This window comes from Schistocerca cancellata, chromosome 2 (assembly GCF_023864275.1).
Source record: "Schistocerca cancellata isolate TAMUIC-IGC-003103 chromosome 2, iqSchCanc2.1, whole genome shotgun sequence".
Classification (NCBI taxonomy): Eukaryota; Metazoa; Arthropoda; class Insecta; order Orthoptera; family Acrididae; genus Schistocerca; species Schistocerca cancellata.
This window is the reverse complement of record NC_064627.1, coordinates 497,720,289-497,737,648: the sequence shown is the minus strand read 5'-3', so window position 1 is coordinate 497,737,648 and position 17,360 is coordinate 497,720,289. Positions and strand designations below refer to the sequence as shown.

The 17,360-nt window shown below is 41.1% G+C and overlaps 1 protein-coding gene across 1 annotated transcript in view; it reads right to left on the bottom strand.

Annotated features, from left to right (window-relative positions):
- The window catches only part of LOC126155690 (dynein axonemal heavy chain 8-like), a 622,476-nt gene that overhangs the window by 256,811 nt on the left and 348,305 nt on the right, over window positions 1–17,360 (bottom strand). Inside the window, exon 27 of the mRNA XM_049916245.1 lies at window positions 1,094–2,800. Within this exon, the coding sequence (XP_049772202.1) occupies window positions 1,094–2,800 (1,707 nt within the window). The remainder of the gene's footprint in view (window positions 1–1,093; window positions 2,801–17,360) is intronic.

Sequence of the window (17,360 nt, the reverse complement as noted above, 5' to 3'; positions counted from 1 at the left end):
GTAGTCACTGGGCGCAAGATCGGGGCTGTACGGAGGATGATCTAGAGTTTCCCATCGAAAAGATGTAATGAGATCTTTGGTCTGATTCTCCACATGCGGACGGGCATTGTCTTGCAGCAAAACGATGCCCTTGCTCTTTTGTTATGAACTGAACGGCGCAGATTGTGCAATGTCTTACAGTAAGCTGCTTCACTGATTGTCTCATTACGAGGCAGAAATTCCACAAGCAATACTCCTTTTCTGTCCCAAAAAACTGTGCACATGTTTTTCCGGGCAGAAATGGTTTGTTTAAACTTCACTTTTCTAGGTGAATTTGAATGCCGCCATTCCATGGACTATTGCTTTGATTCTGGTGTGACGTAGGCCACCAATGTTTCATCGCCCGTAACAATTTGGCTTAAGAAATCATCACTGTCGTTGTGGTACTGCTCAAGGAAAGTCAATGCACTGTCTAAACGTTTGGTTTTGTGCACATCCGTCAACATTTTCGGTACCCAACGTGCGCACAATTTTCGGTAATTCAAGTGCTCGGTCACAATGCCACACAAAACGCTACGAGAAACATTAGGAAAGTCATCCCGCAAGGAGTAAATCGTAAAGCGTCTGTTTTCTCTCACCTTATTGTCCACTTCCTGCACCAAACTTTCAGTAACGACCGAAGGACGCTGACTCTGTTGTTCAACATGCACATCTGTGTGGCCATCTTTAAATGCTCTTACACACTTTCTTACCATTCCATCACTCATAATGTTTTCTCCATAAACTGCACAGATCTCACGATGAATATCGATCGCTATTATGCTTTTAGCACTAAGAAATCTTATAAGAGCCCGTACTTCACAGTCGGCGGGAATCACGATTATCGGAGGCATCTTAAACACTCTGTACACAACGTAAACAAGGAAGAATCAGACTGTAATGGCGTCAGTGCGTAGACAACAGATGTAGGTACCCAGTGCGCATGCGCAGAACGCCGACCGCAGCGCTCCGGCCGCGGTGTGGCAAAACAGTACTTACTTAGAAAACACGCCTCGTATTAAAGACGTATGGATCTGTAGTCTAATACTTCTGGACAGAACATGAAAACACTCACCTCTCCAGCACTCAGCACGTTGTTAAGGTACTCTAGGAAAGATTCTTCTTTGATCTCATTGTCGGTGAAGACGAAGCTGACGCCGACTCCTTCGAAGCCCGCCGCCCTGTACAAGAGCTTGAGGTCTTCCAGGAAGTTGCTGGTGCTGTAGGCGCGAGTGAGGGTGATCTGGAAGCAGCGGTAGCCTGCGATGAAAGTGGCCAGCCGCGTCAGGGACTGCTTGCCAGATCCACCCACGCCGACCAGCATGGCGCTGCCGCGTGGAGTCCGGATGATGCGCGAGATGATCATCAGGTGGATGAGAGCGTCTCGGAAAAACACCAAGTCCATCTGAGCTCCGCGTACTGTCTCATTGTAACCCGCCATGAAAGTGCGCACTTTGTCCGTCACGAACTCGAAACTCGGTATTTTCTCATAGATCTTCGGAGCTTCGAGAGACAGGTCTTCTTCACCTTCTTCACCCGTAGGCTCCGGAGGTTCGCGGAGAAAATCGACGAAGTACTCCTCTTCGGGGTCGAAATGCTGAATGTCTTCTTCGCTCAGTTCAGATTTTATACAGCTTTTTATGTTCAGGTCGAACCAAGCGCGATCGGCCTCGTTAGTAAAGCGATCGGAAATGACGCGCTTACATTCGTGCATCCACAACTTCAGCAAAGTTCTGATGTCAGGAAGCTCAGCGTCTTGTATGTACAGCATGCCTCCCCAGATTCGGGACAAATCTCGTAGATTAAATACGTAATGGAACTTTGCCGGAGTCGGGAGCATTTTGATTTTTGTCTGTTGCCAAAGTCGACGAGTTAAAGGCACGAGTTTTGGTACAAAATCAACAATTTCCTGCTTGAATCGTTCGATACAGAAATAACCCATGCCTATAACACTGAATATCTTATCCATAGAACGATTGGACGGTAATGTGCAGTTGAAGACGTTGAATTGTCTCTTAAGTCGTGGAGGTATGTCGTTCCTGCCGCCACCGGGATGGTTCATAGCCGCTAACAATTGTATGTCCACAATGGTTGAGAAATCTCCCGGTTTGTCCAGGGAATAGAAACCTTTCATTTCCATAAGCTGACGGACTATTTCATTCGTTACTTGGTCACCCCATTCGTTGATTACAGGCATATTGATATCGTCAATGAATATGGTCATCTTACGACCACCTGGTGGCCCGTAGGTCGTGCCAACTCTCTTGTCTACATAACTCTCTATTGTTCTCTGAACCATATTTGGCGTTGTGGCCGAGGAGAAGTTAAGACTCTTTTGCAGGTGAAATTCCGGGTCGTAGTTCAACATGTAACCCTTCACCATTACCGTCTTAGCCGTTCCTTGCTCACCGATAAATAATACAGCTTTCCCTTGCCGGGAAATGGTGTCCATGAGATATGTCGAGCGCACATTGTCCACGTTTGGCACCAATATGCTCGAGTATTCTGGGACTGAGTCTGTGGGGTAGATGTACTCTTCCACTCTTTCTGACCAGTGTTGCCATTCGCCTTCTTCGTTCACCATGAACTCGAAAATCGAATCCCCTTCGTTGAGTTTAGGCCATTTGTACCTGGTCGGGTGTTCGAGAACGAACTCCTCCAGCTTGTCTCTGTCGTCCAATTCCAGAACAGCACCCAGGCTCCACATAAGAGCAAACAAGAACAGCCGCTGGAGGTGTAGGTCGCTGATATTTGCATCTCCTCCTGTCCTTTCGATGAGGCCCTAAAAAAAAGGAGAAGATTAAGTTTTATAGTAAGATTGACTTTTAATTTAAATGTTAGGTGCTATACTCGTGTGCCTCACAGGCATGTAAAACCATTCTACACGGAGTCCCATTTAAACATCCCACATTTAAAAGGTCCAGAAAAAAATACAGTTGATATTATAATGAAATTGTAACATATGCTAGAGCATCTCAAAGATTTTATTTAATAATAATTATTACATCTTGCAACAAAGCAGGGGGATATCTTTCCCCTGTTATGTTTTTATTCCCCCCCCCCCCCCCACCAAAAAAATTTATTTTTGCAAATATTTTCGGTAGTATTATTTATATGGCATGCGCACAGTAACAAGAATCTTGAATATTAACTGGGGGTTTAGCCAACATAACTCTATTATCCATTACATTCTTTTGGTTGATTAGAACTCATGAGAGTATCTGTAATTAATTTACCTAAAAAGCGTGCTAATTACAATGTATGTAAATATACACCCAATAACTAACGTCCTCTTAAAGTCGATCAAATATACATATAAATAAGTGAAACAACTATACAGCCAATGTTGAAGATACGATAGTAACATTTGCACTCATTTAGTTTCAGACTTAAAAGCATTCATAGCTGAAACACTGTTACTGAAATAGAATCTCACATTTTCGCTACCTAGCCAGTGTAATTTAATCGGTGGGCATGCGACAGCATGCGTACCTAGTATGTTCCAAACGCCGCGCATAAAAATGGGATTTTCTGGTGCTCATACTTCGGGTTCTGTTGCTGATAAAAAGATACAGCCAAGTGTTTCCGACAGCCCTTGGGCCAGAGACCATTTGTATACCGAACAGAAGGACTGTTTTAGTGTCTCTATCCTACAGCACAGGGTCAAAATACGAGTATTACATATTTCCTTCTGCTTAGGTAAATGGAGCAAGTCGTTTGGTACTTTTTGCATTTTATGTGGTCTACGGTAGGTTTGATGGGCATTATGAAGGCACCATTAGTTGATGGGCAGTTCCTCGGAAAACCCCACAAAAAGTTTTTTTTACTGTATTTTTTCGCCATCACCAACAGACCAAAACCCAGCCGAGAATTCCAAAACGGCTATGCACAGCAAATGGCAGAAATTTTTAGAATATATTCCTCAAATCCCAATCTCGAACAGCCCTGATAATTTTCTTGATATCTTGATCCATTTCCAAGATACAGAGGTTCAAGGTTATCCCATTTCTACACATAAAATCCGGTATGACGCGGCAAATTGCTCAAATTTTAACGTTGTATTCTCCAGGCATGTATGTATAAGAGCCATTTAACGTTTTCAAATGGTTCAAATGGCTCTGAGCACCATGCGGCTTAACTGCTGAGGTCATCAGTCGCCTAGAACTTAGAACTAATTAAACCTAACTAACCTAAGGACATCACACACATCCATGCCCGAGGCAGGATTCGAACCTGCGACTGTAGCGGTCGCTCGGCTCCAGACTGTAGCGCCTAGAACCGCACGGCCACTTCGGCCGGCTTAACGTTTTCAAAAATCATTATCTGTTACCGAGAATCATCCCAAACGCTTGTTTTTTGGGTACCAAAATCCAGAAGCAGATTCCGAGAAGGCTATACGCAACAGATGGCTGTAATTTTTACGATGTATCCTGTCCTCGAACAGCCTTGAAAATTCTTCATACCTTTATTCGTTTCCGAGGTGCAAAGGTTCAAAGTTACACTACTTGTACACGTAAAATACGTAAGTAAAATCCTGGGCGAGGCGAAAACGTAGTTTATAACGTGACTTAGGACGGAGAAATATGCTGTAAAGCGTCTCCGTTGTCATATGGGGACTTAATGTTGTAGTAATGAAGAACATACAAAATTTTTGTGCACATCAAATCCGGTCTGAGGTGTAAAATTAGTTTTGCGTTATTTGTATTTTACTATGTTAACTATATAAACTTCACTGACCAATATATTTCTTTTCATATGAGTTGCGGGTCCTGCTGAGCAGGGAAAAGAAAGGAACTAGCGGAAAAATGGTCTCATCGGAGCACAAAAACTCCGAATATATTCCTACTTATTTTAAAAGACTCTGACTGGTGGGGTACCAGCTGCCTCATTCTGCCATCGTCAGCACCTTTAATTATTTTCCCGAAAGTTTTGGCATTCGAACATATTCGCACTATTTTATGCTGTGAGAGAAGAAGGCACTAGCAAAGAAACGGAAAAGTAATAAGTAGTGGAAGATATTAGGCAATGGTTGTGTTGTAGAAAGCTCTTTTAAAAGTTCTCAGTCAAACAAATCTTATTCCACTATTCAGTTATTCAGACACATAAATTATTAATTGTAACTCATGAAAATAAAGCAAATGACACTAGATAACTTAGGTTTTAAGTATTGTAATATTATAAAAGAAATTCTGTTGGAAGGCATATTAGTTAGCCTGCGGAAGGGTATGATTTGAGCAAGATCTGTGCCCAAAATTACTGCGCAACATATGTAGACGGGTTACCACAAGTCGTAAAAGGTGCCGAGTTTTATCTAAATTCTGTGCCTGAGAGTTTATTCAGTGACAGTTTTTAGTGACTGGCTGTTAACAGGCACTTAACTTCATGAGCTGTGTTAATCTTGAATAATGTATTCTGCAAACTGTGACAACAGTATTGCACTGTGAATTGTGTTACTTTCATTTCATCTTTACTGTGCACATCGTTTTTGTACCGAGATGCCTGTTAGACTTCGAGGACAATATTTGTCAACTTTATTCAGTGAATGTGTTAATGATTTACTCGCCACATGTAAATTATTGTGAATCAGTACGTCTATGTTAGGTTACTGCACTCGGATAATCACTTTATAGGACATCAAGAGAGTGCAGTATGTAACTGAGCATTTATCTGTGCGCAAATTATGATAGACGTGACTCGATCTGGCCATAAACAGTGCGTTATTGAACGTCGAAGTGTTTGGAACGTAAACTTTGTGTGGACCATATAACTCGAAATACCCTATTTGAGACAATCACTTTTCAGCCACTTTCGTTGGAGGCGCAACTGCCGATGGCATATTGGCACATCTAAATAACGTAAAGCTGCATGAGAACCATTTCTAGCACAAGGAATATGGAATCTGCATTCAGTTTCTTGCCATGGTTTCCGAAACATGTCCTCCGTCATAGTTGCAATCGATTCAGCGATACAACGTCTACACACAGGAATATTGTCCACTTTGGTTGCATAAGGACCTGCACAAGAAGAAACCCAGTGGGCAAATGTCGGCGGAACGTGGTGTCCTGTCAATGGGTTCTCCACGTCGATCCAGCCACTGGGAAATTTCGTATCCAGGAACTTAGGAACAGCTTTTGACCAAGGTGGCAGAGCCGCATCTAGTTGAAAGATGATAATGTGTTGTAAGTATTGTATCTGAGTGTGAACAAACTGCTCCAACATGTCCAGTTACACTGACCCATTCACTGTGTTTTCTGCAAAGAAGAACGGTCCAACAATCATATCATGCATTAACTCACACCAGATTTTCACGAACAAGTTCAATGATAGCGTGCAGATGCTGCGAGCCCCAAATCCTAACACTATGTCGATTATCTGTTTATGATGCATGCAAGGATACCTCATCTGAGAATAAACATCTTTCCCGGAAGCTGGCATTCTTTTCAATACGCTTCAGCATGTCCATGGCAAATTATTGTCGGCATGGTTTGTTGTTCGGCACCAGACGTTGCAAAATTTGCTTTTTGGAAGTAGACGATGGTGCACTACACGATGCAGTGTTGCTCGAAATACATTAAGTTGCCTAGATGCCTGCCGAATCGATTTACAGTGGGCTTCTGGGCAACACTCGTCAGATGTCCTCCTCTGTCACTTCCGAAGCACTACGACATGCCTCAGAACACGTTTCAGAATACTTCCAGTTGCCAGCAATTTACAATACCACTCCTGAATTGTTTTCACATCAAGTGAATTACATCGGTAAAACCTATGATAATTTCTGTGCAGTTCCACTCATTAGTAACCAAAGAAATTGCTCGTGGACTGGTTGAGTGTTCGCTTCAACGTGATGCAGTACGACCTTTTCCACTTCGGGTATTCGGCGTCTCTTCGGAGCACCACTGTCGAGCCTGCTGTCGGTGAAGTTACCCTTTCTCTAAACAGTTGCTTAATTGTAGCGAATAGGGTGTGCGGTGGAGTCATGCGTTGTGGATAATGATCTTGATAAAGGCAACGAGCAGCTTTTCCATTACCGTGAGCTCGGAGCTTCGCCATACAGAAGAAATATGTCGATGTATTCTGCAAATGTGAATTTATCTATGTTGCTGTAACACTACCAGACATGCGAATGAGGCTCGAACCAGGTCAGGGAGATAGGACAGACGTTAAATGACATCAGCCAATCCGACGTAAGCATCCCCGACCATGACTAACGTGTTGCATATCTACCTAGCAAACATGTTTTCAAACGGCTGCAGCACGGCAACGGTAAGCTTCCGGACATGGGTTCCAATTCAAAATATTGTCTACTCAATCCTCTCTACAAGTCCTAGAAGCTTGTAACCTGTATAAATATCTGAACCAGCTGTCGTGTACTGACAACTTACAATGTTAAGCTTAAGGCTGTTGGAAGCCAACGAGGGCACTCCAGGATAGGAAATCAGAGACAATGCCGAGAGCATGAAAAGTGTTAAAGGTTAGGTTATTGCAGGTAAACTGTAATGGTAAGCCTTGCGAATCGTAACGCTCTTGGCAGCTGTCCCAGGATAGTGATTTCGCTTCATAGAATTAACTGGTAACTTCATACAGTGCCTAAGACGCTGTTGTAACGTGTTACAGTGGAAGTTGGTCACAAATAAGCGCGTCTTAGCAGAGGCAGCAAGCATGAAAAACGCTCTTGAGAACAGCAATTTCAGTAGATTTACACGGATTAGAGTGAGATGGGAATTGAGTAAAGCTTCTAAAACAGCAGGTCCAACCCACGACAGCCCCCAGGGCGCGCCAAGTGACATACAAAACTACTGCTAGCCGTAATAGGAACGGAAGTGAAGTTTAGCTTTCAGCTGAAAGTTGAACGGAAGTGAAGTTTAGCTTTCAGCTGAAAGCTGTTGCTATCAAACATGGAGTTTGTTAATGTAAAAGTCAGGAATATCCCAACCTACAGACTGGGATAAGGGGAGGAATCAGAACGTGGTTGGCTTGAAGCACCCTGGACGTGCAGAGCCGCACGTCAGATTGGCGACGCCCGTAAAGTGACGACAGACTGGCGGGCCGCCTACCGATAGAGAGAAACCAGACGTCACCACAATCCTTTATAAAACCCAGGTTTTTTGTATTCAGAGGAGTTCGATGGAACATCCTCTCCATGTCTCTTGTCTCAAGTCTCGGGTAAGTTCCAGCAAGTCTGTTTTTCTTACATGGAGTGTTGCTCTCAATACTGTACTTTACAATACTGCTAGTGATTGCTACTTCTGTTAGCCTTCGCCCCACGGACTCAGACAATGAATTCTGTTGTGCAACCAGTTGCATCCTTTGCTTTTCCGATTCTTAGAATTAGGCTACAGTGAAGTAGCTAATCCGAAGCAAATAAATAAGTTAATTCAGACAGTGAGTTCTCTGTGAGTATCCTATTAAGTCCCAAAGTCCGCCCCCCTCGTAGATGCCCTGTGACTGTGTCAGGCGTTGATCCAAGCACTCAGGCTGACATTACTGGAAGTCTGTCTTTCTGCATTTGTTCCTAACTGCTCGGGGTTTGCAGACTGACCTGTAACCTACTCTTTTACTTTCTCCTGTGCTAGGAGACAACAAAATGCCATCGAAATAAATCTGAGCTAATTATTTATTACTACCAGATACAAAAAGGCATTAACCTTTTGTTTTTACGTTGTATTTTAAGACAATTTGGTCGTTCTGTAAACTTCGAAAGACTGAGCTCCACGATGCCACCGACAGTCAAGTTCGGTTTCAAAATGACGCCTCAGTGTAACTTTACATCACAAATCGGTTAAAACAAGGCTGTGTGCTCGAACCTTCATTTCGTTGTCCTGCACTTCTCAGTTACTGCGCCGAGACATCATCTGCTAACAGTTACCGTGTAGAAAGTAGGTACTAGTGCAACGTGACTTTAATCAAACTTGAGTTCACTGGAGAAGATTAACCAAACTCGACCCGGTAACAGATATCTAAATACGATCTCTGAGGCAATATGTATTTAGGCATTTATTTCATCTGTAAGATTTGGCGGTATATTTAACAAGACATGCTTAGTTAGTTAAAATTGCAATGTGTGCTGTTCAGCAGTAGTTCATAATAATAATGATAATGATAATAACAATAATAATCCCCGTGGAGGCCCGGGAAAAGAATAGGCCTCCGGTATGTTCTGCCAGTCATAAAAGGCGACGAAAAGAACGAACCACTAATAGGGCTAACCCCGCTTTTAGTGTGATTAGTTGGTTCAGGACAGAACTAATGAAGCCTCGGACAAGCGCTGTCATGGTCGGGGACGACGCTTGAACCCTATGCCCGTCCACAATGGTAACGACACTGCTAGCCACACGGAAAATGATTTAAATCCAAATAGAGGTGTTTTGCGGGATATGCTTCCTGCAACCACTCTAGAAGGAAAACAAAGACAGAGGATGAGATGGTCAGATGAAGTTAACCGACACCTCATGTTCTGTTATTACCAAGCAACAAACTTAGGAACCAACACAACTGGATACAGATCACAAGTATACACAACATTTATTACCAGATACCCAGAATTAAAATTTTTAACAGAACAACGACTAGCTGATCAGATCCGTGTAATAATCAAAAATAACAGGATACCCCAGCCAGAATTAGAAAACATCAAACAACAAGTACAACAAATACTGGAACAAAATAATGTGCAATCAGTAGAAGAAGAAAATACAGTAATGGACTCAAACATCCCAGAGCAAACAAACAAAGAACAACACGCATCAATTAAACAGTCAGAGGAAAACGAAATCTTATGACAACCACCAGAACAGGCACAAATAGAACACAAAGTGACACACATGTTAGATATAGAAGAAAAATTTCAGCTGACATATATAGAATACAAAGACACAGATACAGACAGTAGACCATTCTTGCATAGATCACCAAATAGCCCACAAGTCGAAACAACAACTATCAACACAATCATACACAACAAAATAAATGAAAATACAAGTATGGAAGAGTTACAACTACTGGTTTATATAGGAGCACTCACTACACTAAATATACACACTAGGCAGAGATCAGAACCAACCAACACACAGAAGAAACCCACAAAACCAGCATGGCAACACAGGCTACAGATAAGAATAGAAAAACTGAGAAAAGACATCGGACAGCTAACACAATTTATAAGAAATGAAATATCAGACAAAAAACGAAAAAGGTTAGGTAAAATCTCACAACAAGAAGCGATAGTGCAATTAGATGAAAAGAAGCAGAAATTACAAGCATTGGCCAAAGGGCTTAGAAGATACAAAAAAAGTGAAAATAGAAGGAAACAAAACCAAACGTTCAACACAAACTAAAAGAAATTTTACCAGACAATAGATAACACACACATTAAAATAGACAATCCACCAAACATAACAGACATGGAACACTTCTGGAGCAACATATGGTCAAACCCGGTACAACATAACAGGCATGCACGGTGGATACAAGCAGAAACAGACACATACAAGATGATACCACAAATGCCTTAAGTGATAATTTTGCAACATGAAGTCACCCGAGCAATTAATTCTACGCACAATTGGAAAGCCCCTGGAAAAGATAAAATAGCAAATTTCTGGCTAAAGAAGTTCACCTCAACACATTCACATCTAACTAAATTATTTAACAGTTACATTGCAAACCCATACACATTCCCTGATACACTTACACATGGAATAATTTATCTGAAACCTAAAGATCAAGCAGAAACAGCAAACCCAGCTAAATATCGCCCCATAACATGCCTACCAACAATATACAAAATATTAACTTCAGTCATTACACAGAAATTAATGACGCATACAACACAGAACAAAATTATAAATGAAGAACAAAAAGGCTGTTGCAAAGGAGCATGAGGATGTAAAGAGCAACTGATAATAGACGCAGAGGTGACATATCAAGCTAAAACTAAACAAAGGTCGCTGCACTACGCATACATTGATTACCAAAAAGCTTTTGATAGTGTACCCCACTCATGGTTACTACAAATATCGAAAATATACAAAGTAGATCCTAAATTGATACGGTTCCTAAACATAGTAATGAAAAATTGGAAAACCACACTTAATATCCAAACAAATTCAAATAATATCACATCACAGCCAATACAGATGAAGCGTGGAATATACCATGGAGACTCATTAAGTACTTTCCGGTTCTGCCTTGCTCTGAACCCACTATCCAACATGCTAAATAATACAGATTATGGATACAATATTACTAGAACATACCCACACAAAATCACACATTTGCTATACATGGATGATCTAAAACTACTGGCAGCAACAAATCAACAACTCAACCAATTACTACAGATAACAGAAATATTCAGCAATGATATAAATATGGCTTTTGGAACAGACAAATGTAAGAAAAATAGCATAGTCAAGGGAAAACACACTAAACTAGAAGATTAAATATTGGATAACCACAGTGACTGCATAGAAGCGATGGAAAAAACAGATGCCTATAAATATCTAGGATACAGAGAAAAAATGAGAATAGATAATACAAATATTAAAGAAGAACTAAAAGAAAAATATAGACAAAGACTAACAAAAATACTGAAAACAGAACTGACAGCAAGAAACAAGACAAAAGCTATAAATACTTATGTTATACCAATGTTGACCTACTCATTTGGAGTAGTGAAATGGAGTAACACAGACCTAGAAGCACTCAATACACTTACACGATCACAATGCCACAAATATAGAATACATCACATACATTCAGCAACAGAAAGATTCACATTAAGCAGAAAGGAAGGAGGAAGGGGATTTATCGACATAAAAAACCTACATTATGGACAGGTAGACAATTTAAGAAAATTCTTTATAGAACGAGCAGAAACTAGCAAACGACACAAAGCAATCACTCATATAAATACATCGGCTACACCACTGCAATTTCATAACCGCTTCTACAACCCTTTAGATCACATAACATCAACACATACAAAGAAAGTAAATTGGAAAAAGAAAACACTACATGGCAAGCACCTGTATCATCTAACACAGCCACACATCGATCAAGACGCATCCAACACATGGCTAAGAAAAGGCAATATATACAGTGAGACGGCAGGACTCATGATTGCAATACAGGATCAAACAATAAACACCAGATATTACAGCAAGCATATTATTAAAGATCGCAATACCACAAAAGATAAATGCAGACTTTGAAAACAACAAATAGAAACAGTAGATCACATAACAAGCGGATGTACAATACTAGCAAATACAGAATACCCCAGAAGACATGACAATGTAGCAAAAATAATACATCAACAACTTGCCATACAACATAAACTAATAAAACAACACGTTCTCATAAACAAGTATGCACCACAAAATGTACTGGAGAATGATGAATACAAATTATACTGGAACAGAACCATTATAACAGATAAAACAACACCACATAACAAACCTGACATCATACTCACCAATAAAAAGAAGAAATTAACACAACTAATCGAAATATCCGTACCCAATACAACAAATATGCAGAAGAAAACAGGAGAAAAAATTGAAAAATACGTCCAACTGGCTGAGGAAGTCAAGGACATGTGGCATCCGGATAAAGTTGACATTATACCAATTATACTATCAACTACAGGAGTCATACCACGCAATATCCACCAGTACATCAAGGCAATACAGCTACATCCAAACGTATATATACAACTACAGAATTCTGTAGTTATTGATACATGTTCAATTACCCGAAAGTTCTTAAATGCAATGTAACATGTACCGTACAGTTAAAAGGAAGTCATTCTTTATCAATATCCGCGTCACTTTCCATTTTTAACCGGACATAACGTCTGAGAAAAGAAATAAATAATAATAATAATAATAGGCACACAAATAATTGCAATATGCATAGTACATCAGCAATATAATAATAATGGAATATTACAAATACACAAACAAACAGCTCTTCATTTCATCCAGAGATTTAAAAAAAAAATGAGAGTATCGATATTCACACTTTTAAAAATTTTCAGAACATGTGGTCTTCATTCTAAATTAATAAAAATCATTACTCTAACTTTAGTCGATAAAGATCTCAAGGTAAAGATAAGGGAAGAAATTTGAAAAGCTTTCACAATAAAAACCATTCTTTAACAAGATGATGGATTATCCACCCTGATTTTCAAATTAGCCTTCAATTACGTGATAAAGATTTGGGAAACAAAGACCCACCTTAAGTCAAAATTGGAGCAAAACCCTCAATAAGAACAAACTCCCTGTGATTTGCGGATGATTTAGCTCACTTAGCTCTTGACACTGAAGACGTTCGTGCTCAGATCAGAAACATCCAAAAATCGCCTTAATAATAGGATTACAAACATAGCTCGAGAAAATTGTCGTGGCCGTGAAACCTCTGCGTATAAGCAAAATCTTCATTGTCATTAAAAAGTTAACATAGTACAACAGTTTAAATATCTTGGAGTTAACATCAAGCATAACTTAATGAGAAACACCTGCCGGACGGGGTGGCCGAGCGGTTCTAGGCGCTACAGTCTGGAACCGCGCGACCGCTACGGTCGCAGGTTCGAATCCTGCCTCGCGCATGGATGTGTGTGATGTCCTTAGGTTAGTTAGGTTTAAGTAGTTCTAAGTTCTAGGGGACTGATGATCTCAGAAGTTAAGTCCCATAGTGCTCTGAGCCATTTGAACCTTTTTTTTTTACACCATACTTTCCCAGAAGCCACTTATGACTGCGAAACCCTATTCCAAATTAAGAATGAAGGAAGAACTGATTAGCTCCTCAAAGGTGAAAGAAGACATCATCAGAACTCGCATAAATTAAAAGTGTCAGGTTGAAGGAGTCTGGAGAATTCTCCTCAATGACTGAACTAGTCGCCAGCACAGTGAAGAAGAAAAGAATCTCTTAGTTGTTTCACACCTTGCTAATGCAAGGAAACAGAGTTATACAACTTGTAATGAGAAATGTCAGAAAGAAGACAGGAGAGAGATGCAGCGAAGTCTTAAAGCAGTTGGACAACAGATGACAAACGCAGAGAACAAAGACAAAATTAGTACTCTTCTTGAGAACCACAAATTCGTGGCAGAAATGAGACATAGAATGGCTATGGAGATTTCAGACAAATCGAGAAAACTACGATCGGCGATAATGAAACGGTATTGTGGAGGACGAGTGTGGTCGGGGAGCGCAGGAACTGAACAGTAAAATCTTCAAAGAAAATTGAACGTGAAACGACTGAAGTTAAAGTTAATAATGATATGGTATTTCAGAAGTTTTAGTTTAATTGACTCTGTGTTAAATATTTTCCTGATTACGTTTTCGTAGAAGGTAAGTAAAGACATTTAACAGAAATCTATGGCAGCAGCACAGAAGGAATCAAGAAGAGATGTTGACAAGTCTGTAGAAGAGTGAGAAATAATAGGGTAAACTGAGCATGAGACGTGACGAAAGCAACCAGAAACAGATTGGGACTGGAAAGCATTAGTGCTGACAATACGGCAGAAGTACTGTTTCGCTGACGGCATATGACGACAGGGACGCTCCGCTGATGATAACATGCAAACCTTTGAATAAACAGTGATTTTGGACAAGACGCAGGTTTCTGGATGATTTGTTCTAGCGTCGTGCTGCTCAGAATGGAGAACGAGATGGAGAAAGATTGAGTGTTAAGAATGGGTTCAACCAAGATGTTGCCCGTTTAACTTGTGTTTTTAAAATTAGTACCATTTTGCAAACCCGCCGCTGCAGTGCCACGGTCAGCATTCAGCACACGTACGCCATGTACTACAATCTGTTGGCGTGCCACAGACACCATTATATTGTCATTCTGCGTGTTTACCTTTGTTTGTGAGTGTTTGAGCGGCCTCTTCCGATTGAGAATCCCGCCGACTGTAGAATACGCGCTTTTTTAGTACTAAAGGCATGAAAGCGGGTGAAATTCATCGTCAGATCAGTGAAGTGTATAGGGAAAACATTATGAGTGATGCAATAGTAAGGAAATGGGTGACACCTTTTAAAGATGACCTTACGACTGTGCATGATGAGGGCGACTTTCATTCATTACTGATGATTTGGTGCAGAAAGTTGATGAAAAAGAGAGAGCGAAGAGACGTTTTACGATTTCGACGTTGTGTGGTGAGTTTCCTCAAGAGGTTAGAAGTGTCGTATATGCAACTGTTTCAGAACGTTTAAATTATCGAAAGTTATGCTCAGTTCGATACCGAAAATGCTGACTGAGGTATACAAAAGCTAACATTTAGCCAGTTCTTTGGCTTTCCTAGAACGATACATTGAGGAAGATGGTGAGTATTTAAGTTAACCTGTCGTAAGCGACGAAACACACGTGGTTCGTTACACCTGAATCAAGGCAGCAATCCATAGAATGGCGGCGTTCAGCACCAGCCAAGAAAGTGAAGATCAAATGAATTATTTCAGCTGTTTTTTTGGGACAGGAAGGGGGTATTGCTTGTGGATTTTTGTCTCGTGGTGGCACAATAAATTCTAGGGCTTAATGTGAGATTTAAAAAAAACTGTGCAGTTCAACCCAGAACAAAAGGCTTGGCACACTGTGTAAGGGGATCGTTTTGCTTCATGACAATGTGCATCCACAAGCAACCTATCGAACTCAAAAGCTGATCTTATCATTTGACTGGGAACAGCTTGGTCACCCTCCATACAGTCCCAATCTAGGGCCCAATGACTACCATGTGTTCTTGCATTTGGAGAAGCATTTGGCTGCTCAGCATCACGACAACGATTGAAGATGTCAAAATGACCGTATTGCAGTGGTTGTCCAATCAGGTGGTAGATTTTGACGAGGTAAATAATCAAAAGCTGGCTGTGCCATACGACGTGGGCCTTAATGTTGGCGGGAATTACGTAGAAAAGTAAAACACATCCCTTCATGTAAAAATCAAATTGCTACGATAAGTCTATATGTTTTATATTTATTTCAAAACTGTACTTACGTAAAGACAGGCCTCGTGTAGGATCTTGTACTGCAGTTATGAAATCGTGATAGATCTTTGACTGTGAGGCTGTGTATTGAGTATACCGGTGACTAAGAAACTGATGAAGCAAAGAGAGCATGTGAAAATCATGTCTCATGCCCTGTTGCATCTACCTGAACTGTGCTTGGGATGGACTGGCATGTTCAAAGAATCGAATGTCAAAAACATACACTGCTGTTCATTAACGCTGCAGTACCAAGAAGGGTCCCAAATAAAGAAATTTTATTATGCATACACAGAAGAATAGGAAGGTTCAAATGGTTCAAATGGCTCTGAGGACTATGCGACTTAACTTCTGAGGTCATCAGTCGCCTAGAGCTTAGAACTAATTAAACCTAACTTAGCTAAGGACATCACACACATCCATGCCCGAGGAAGGATTCGTACCTACGACCGTAGCGGTCGCTCGGCTCCAGACTGTAGCGCCTAGAACCGCACGGCCACTCCGGCCGGCAGAATAGAAAGAAAATATTAATAAATATGCAGGTGATTTGAGGTATACAGGTTGAGAAATTTGGTATGAGAGTGCTACTGTCTCCAGAACAGCAGTGCCACTAACCCGGCTGGTCACTGAGTCGAACTGAGCTTGGCTGATAGATGCGGCTGTCATTCTACGCTTCTTCAGCTCAACGTCGACGCTGATCAGTCTTAGTGGCTGGCAAGTGGTGGCGTGCCAGTCTTTCGGGATTCCATAACTGAATGTTTCCGTTGGCTGAGAGACCTGGAGAATGTGCTGGGCAGGGCAACAGTCCAGCACCCTCTGTATCGAGGTGGGTCAGGACAAAACGGGCAAGCGGTCTTGCTTTATCTTATTGAAGTACAACGTCCCGATAAACCATAATCCTGTTGCTGTTGATTCCAACACGGAGAACCAAGGGTAGCACCAGACACAAAACCCAGCGATTGGCAGTGGATGGTTTTGGAGATATCGTCAACTTCAGCCACAAACACTTTAATTTTTAAAACATGATGTCTCTCCTAAGAGTCATTCACCGCTCTGGTCTGTCGCAAGATATAAGAAATTTCGCTTTTGCAATGTGTATATGGAGCCAGACCCAACAAATACTGCTCATCACAAGTTTCAGGCGTGCCAACAGAAAACGTCCGTGTGTTTCTGTTACAAACCATATTAGCGGAATTATACGTGCCCTTTGGATCTAATACGATATTTGTTTCCTCGATATGTAATAATAGCGACGATAAAACACGAAGTATAACCACTACTCTAGCAACGACCGAGTAGCGCTGCTCCTTAGTTGTAGCTGACAGTTTGAGACAGAACGGCACCCGAGACGGAACAAGTCGGGG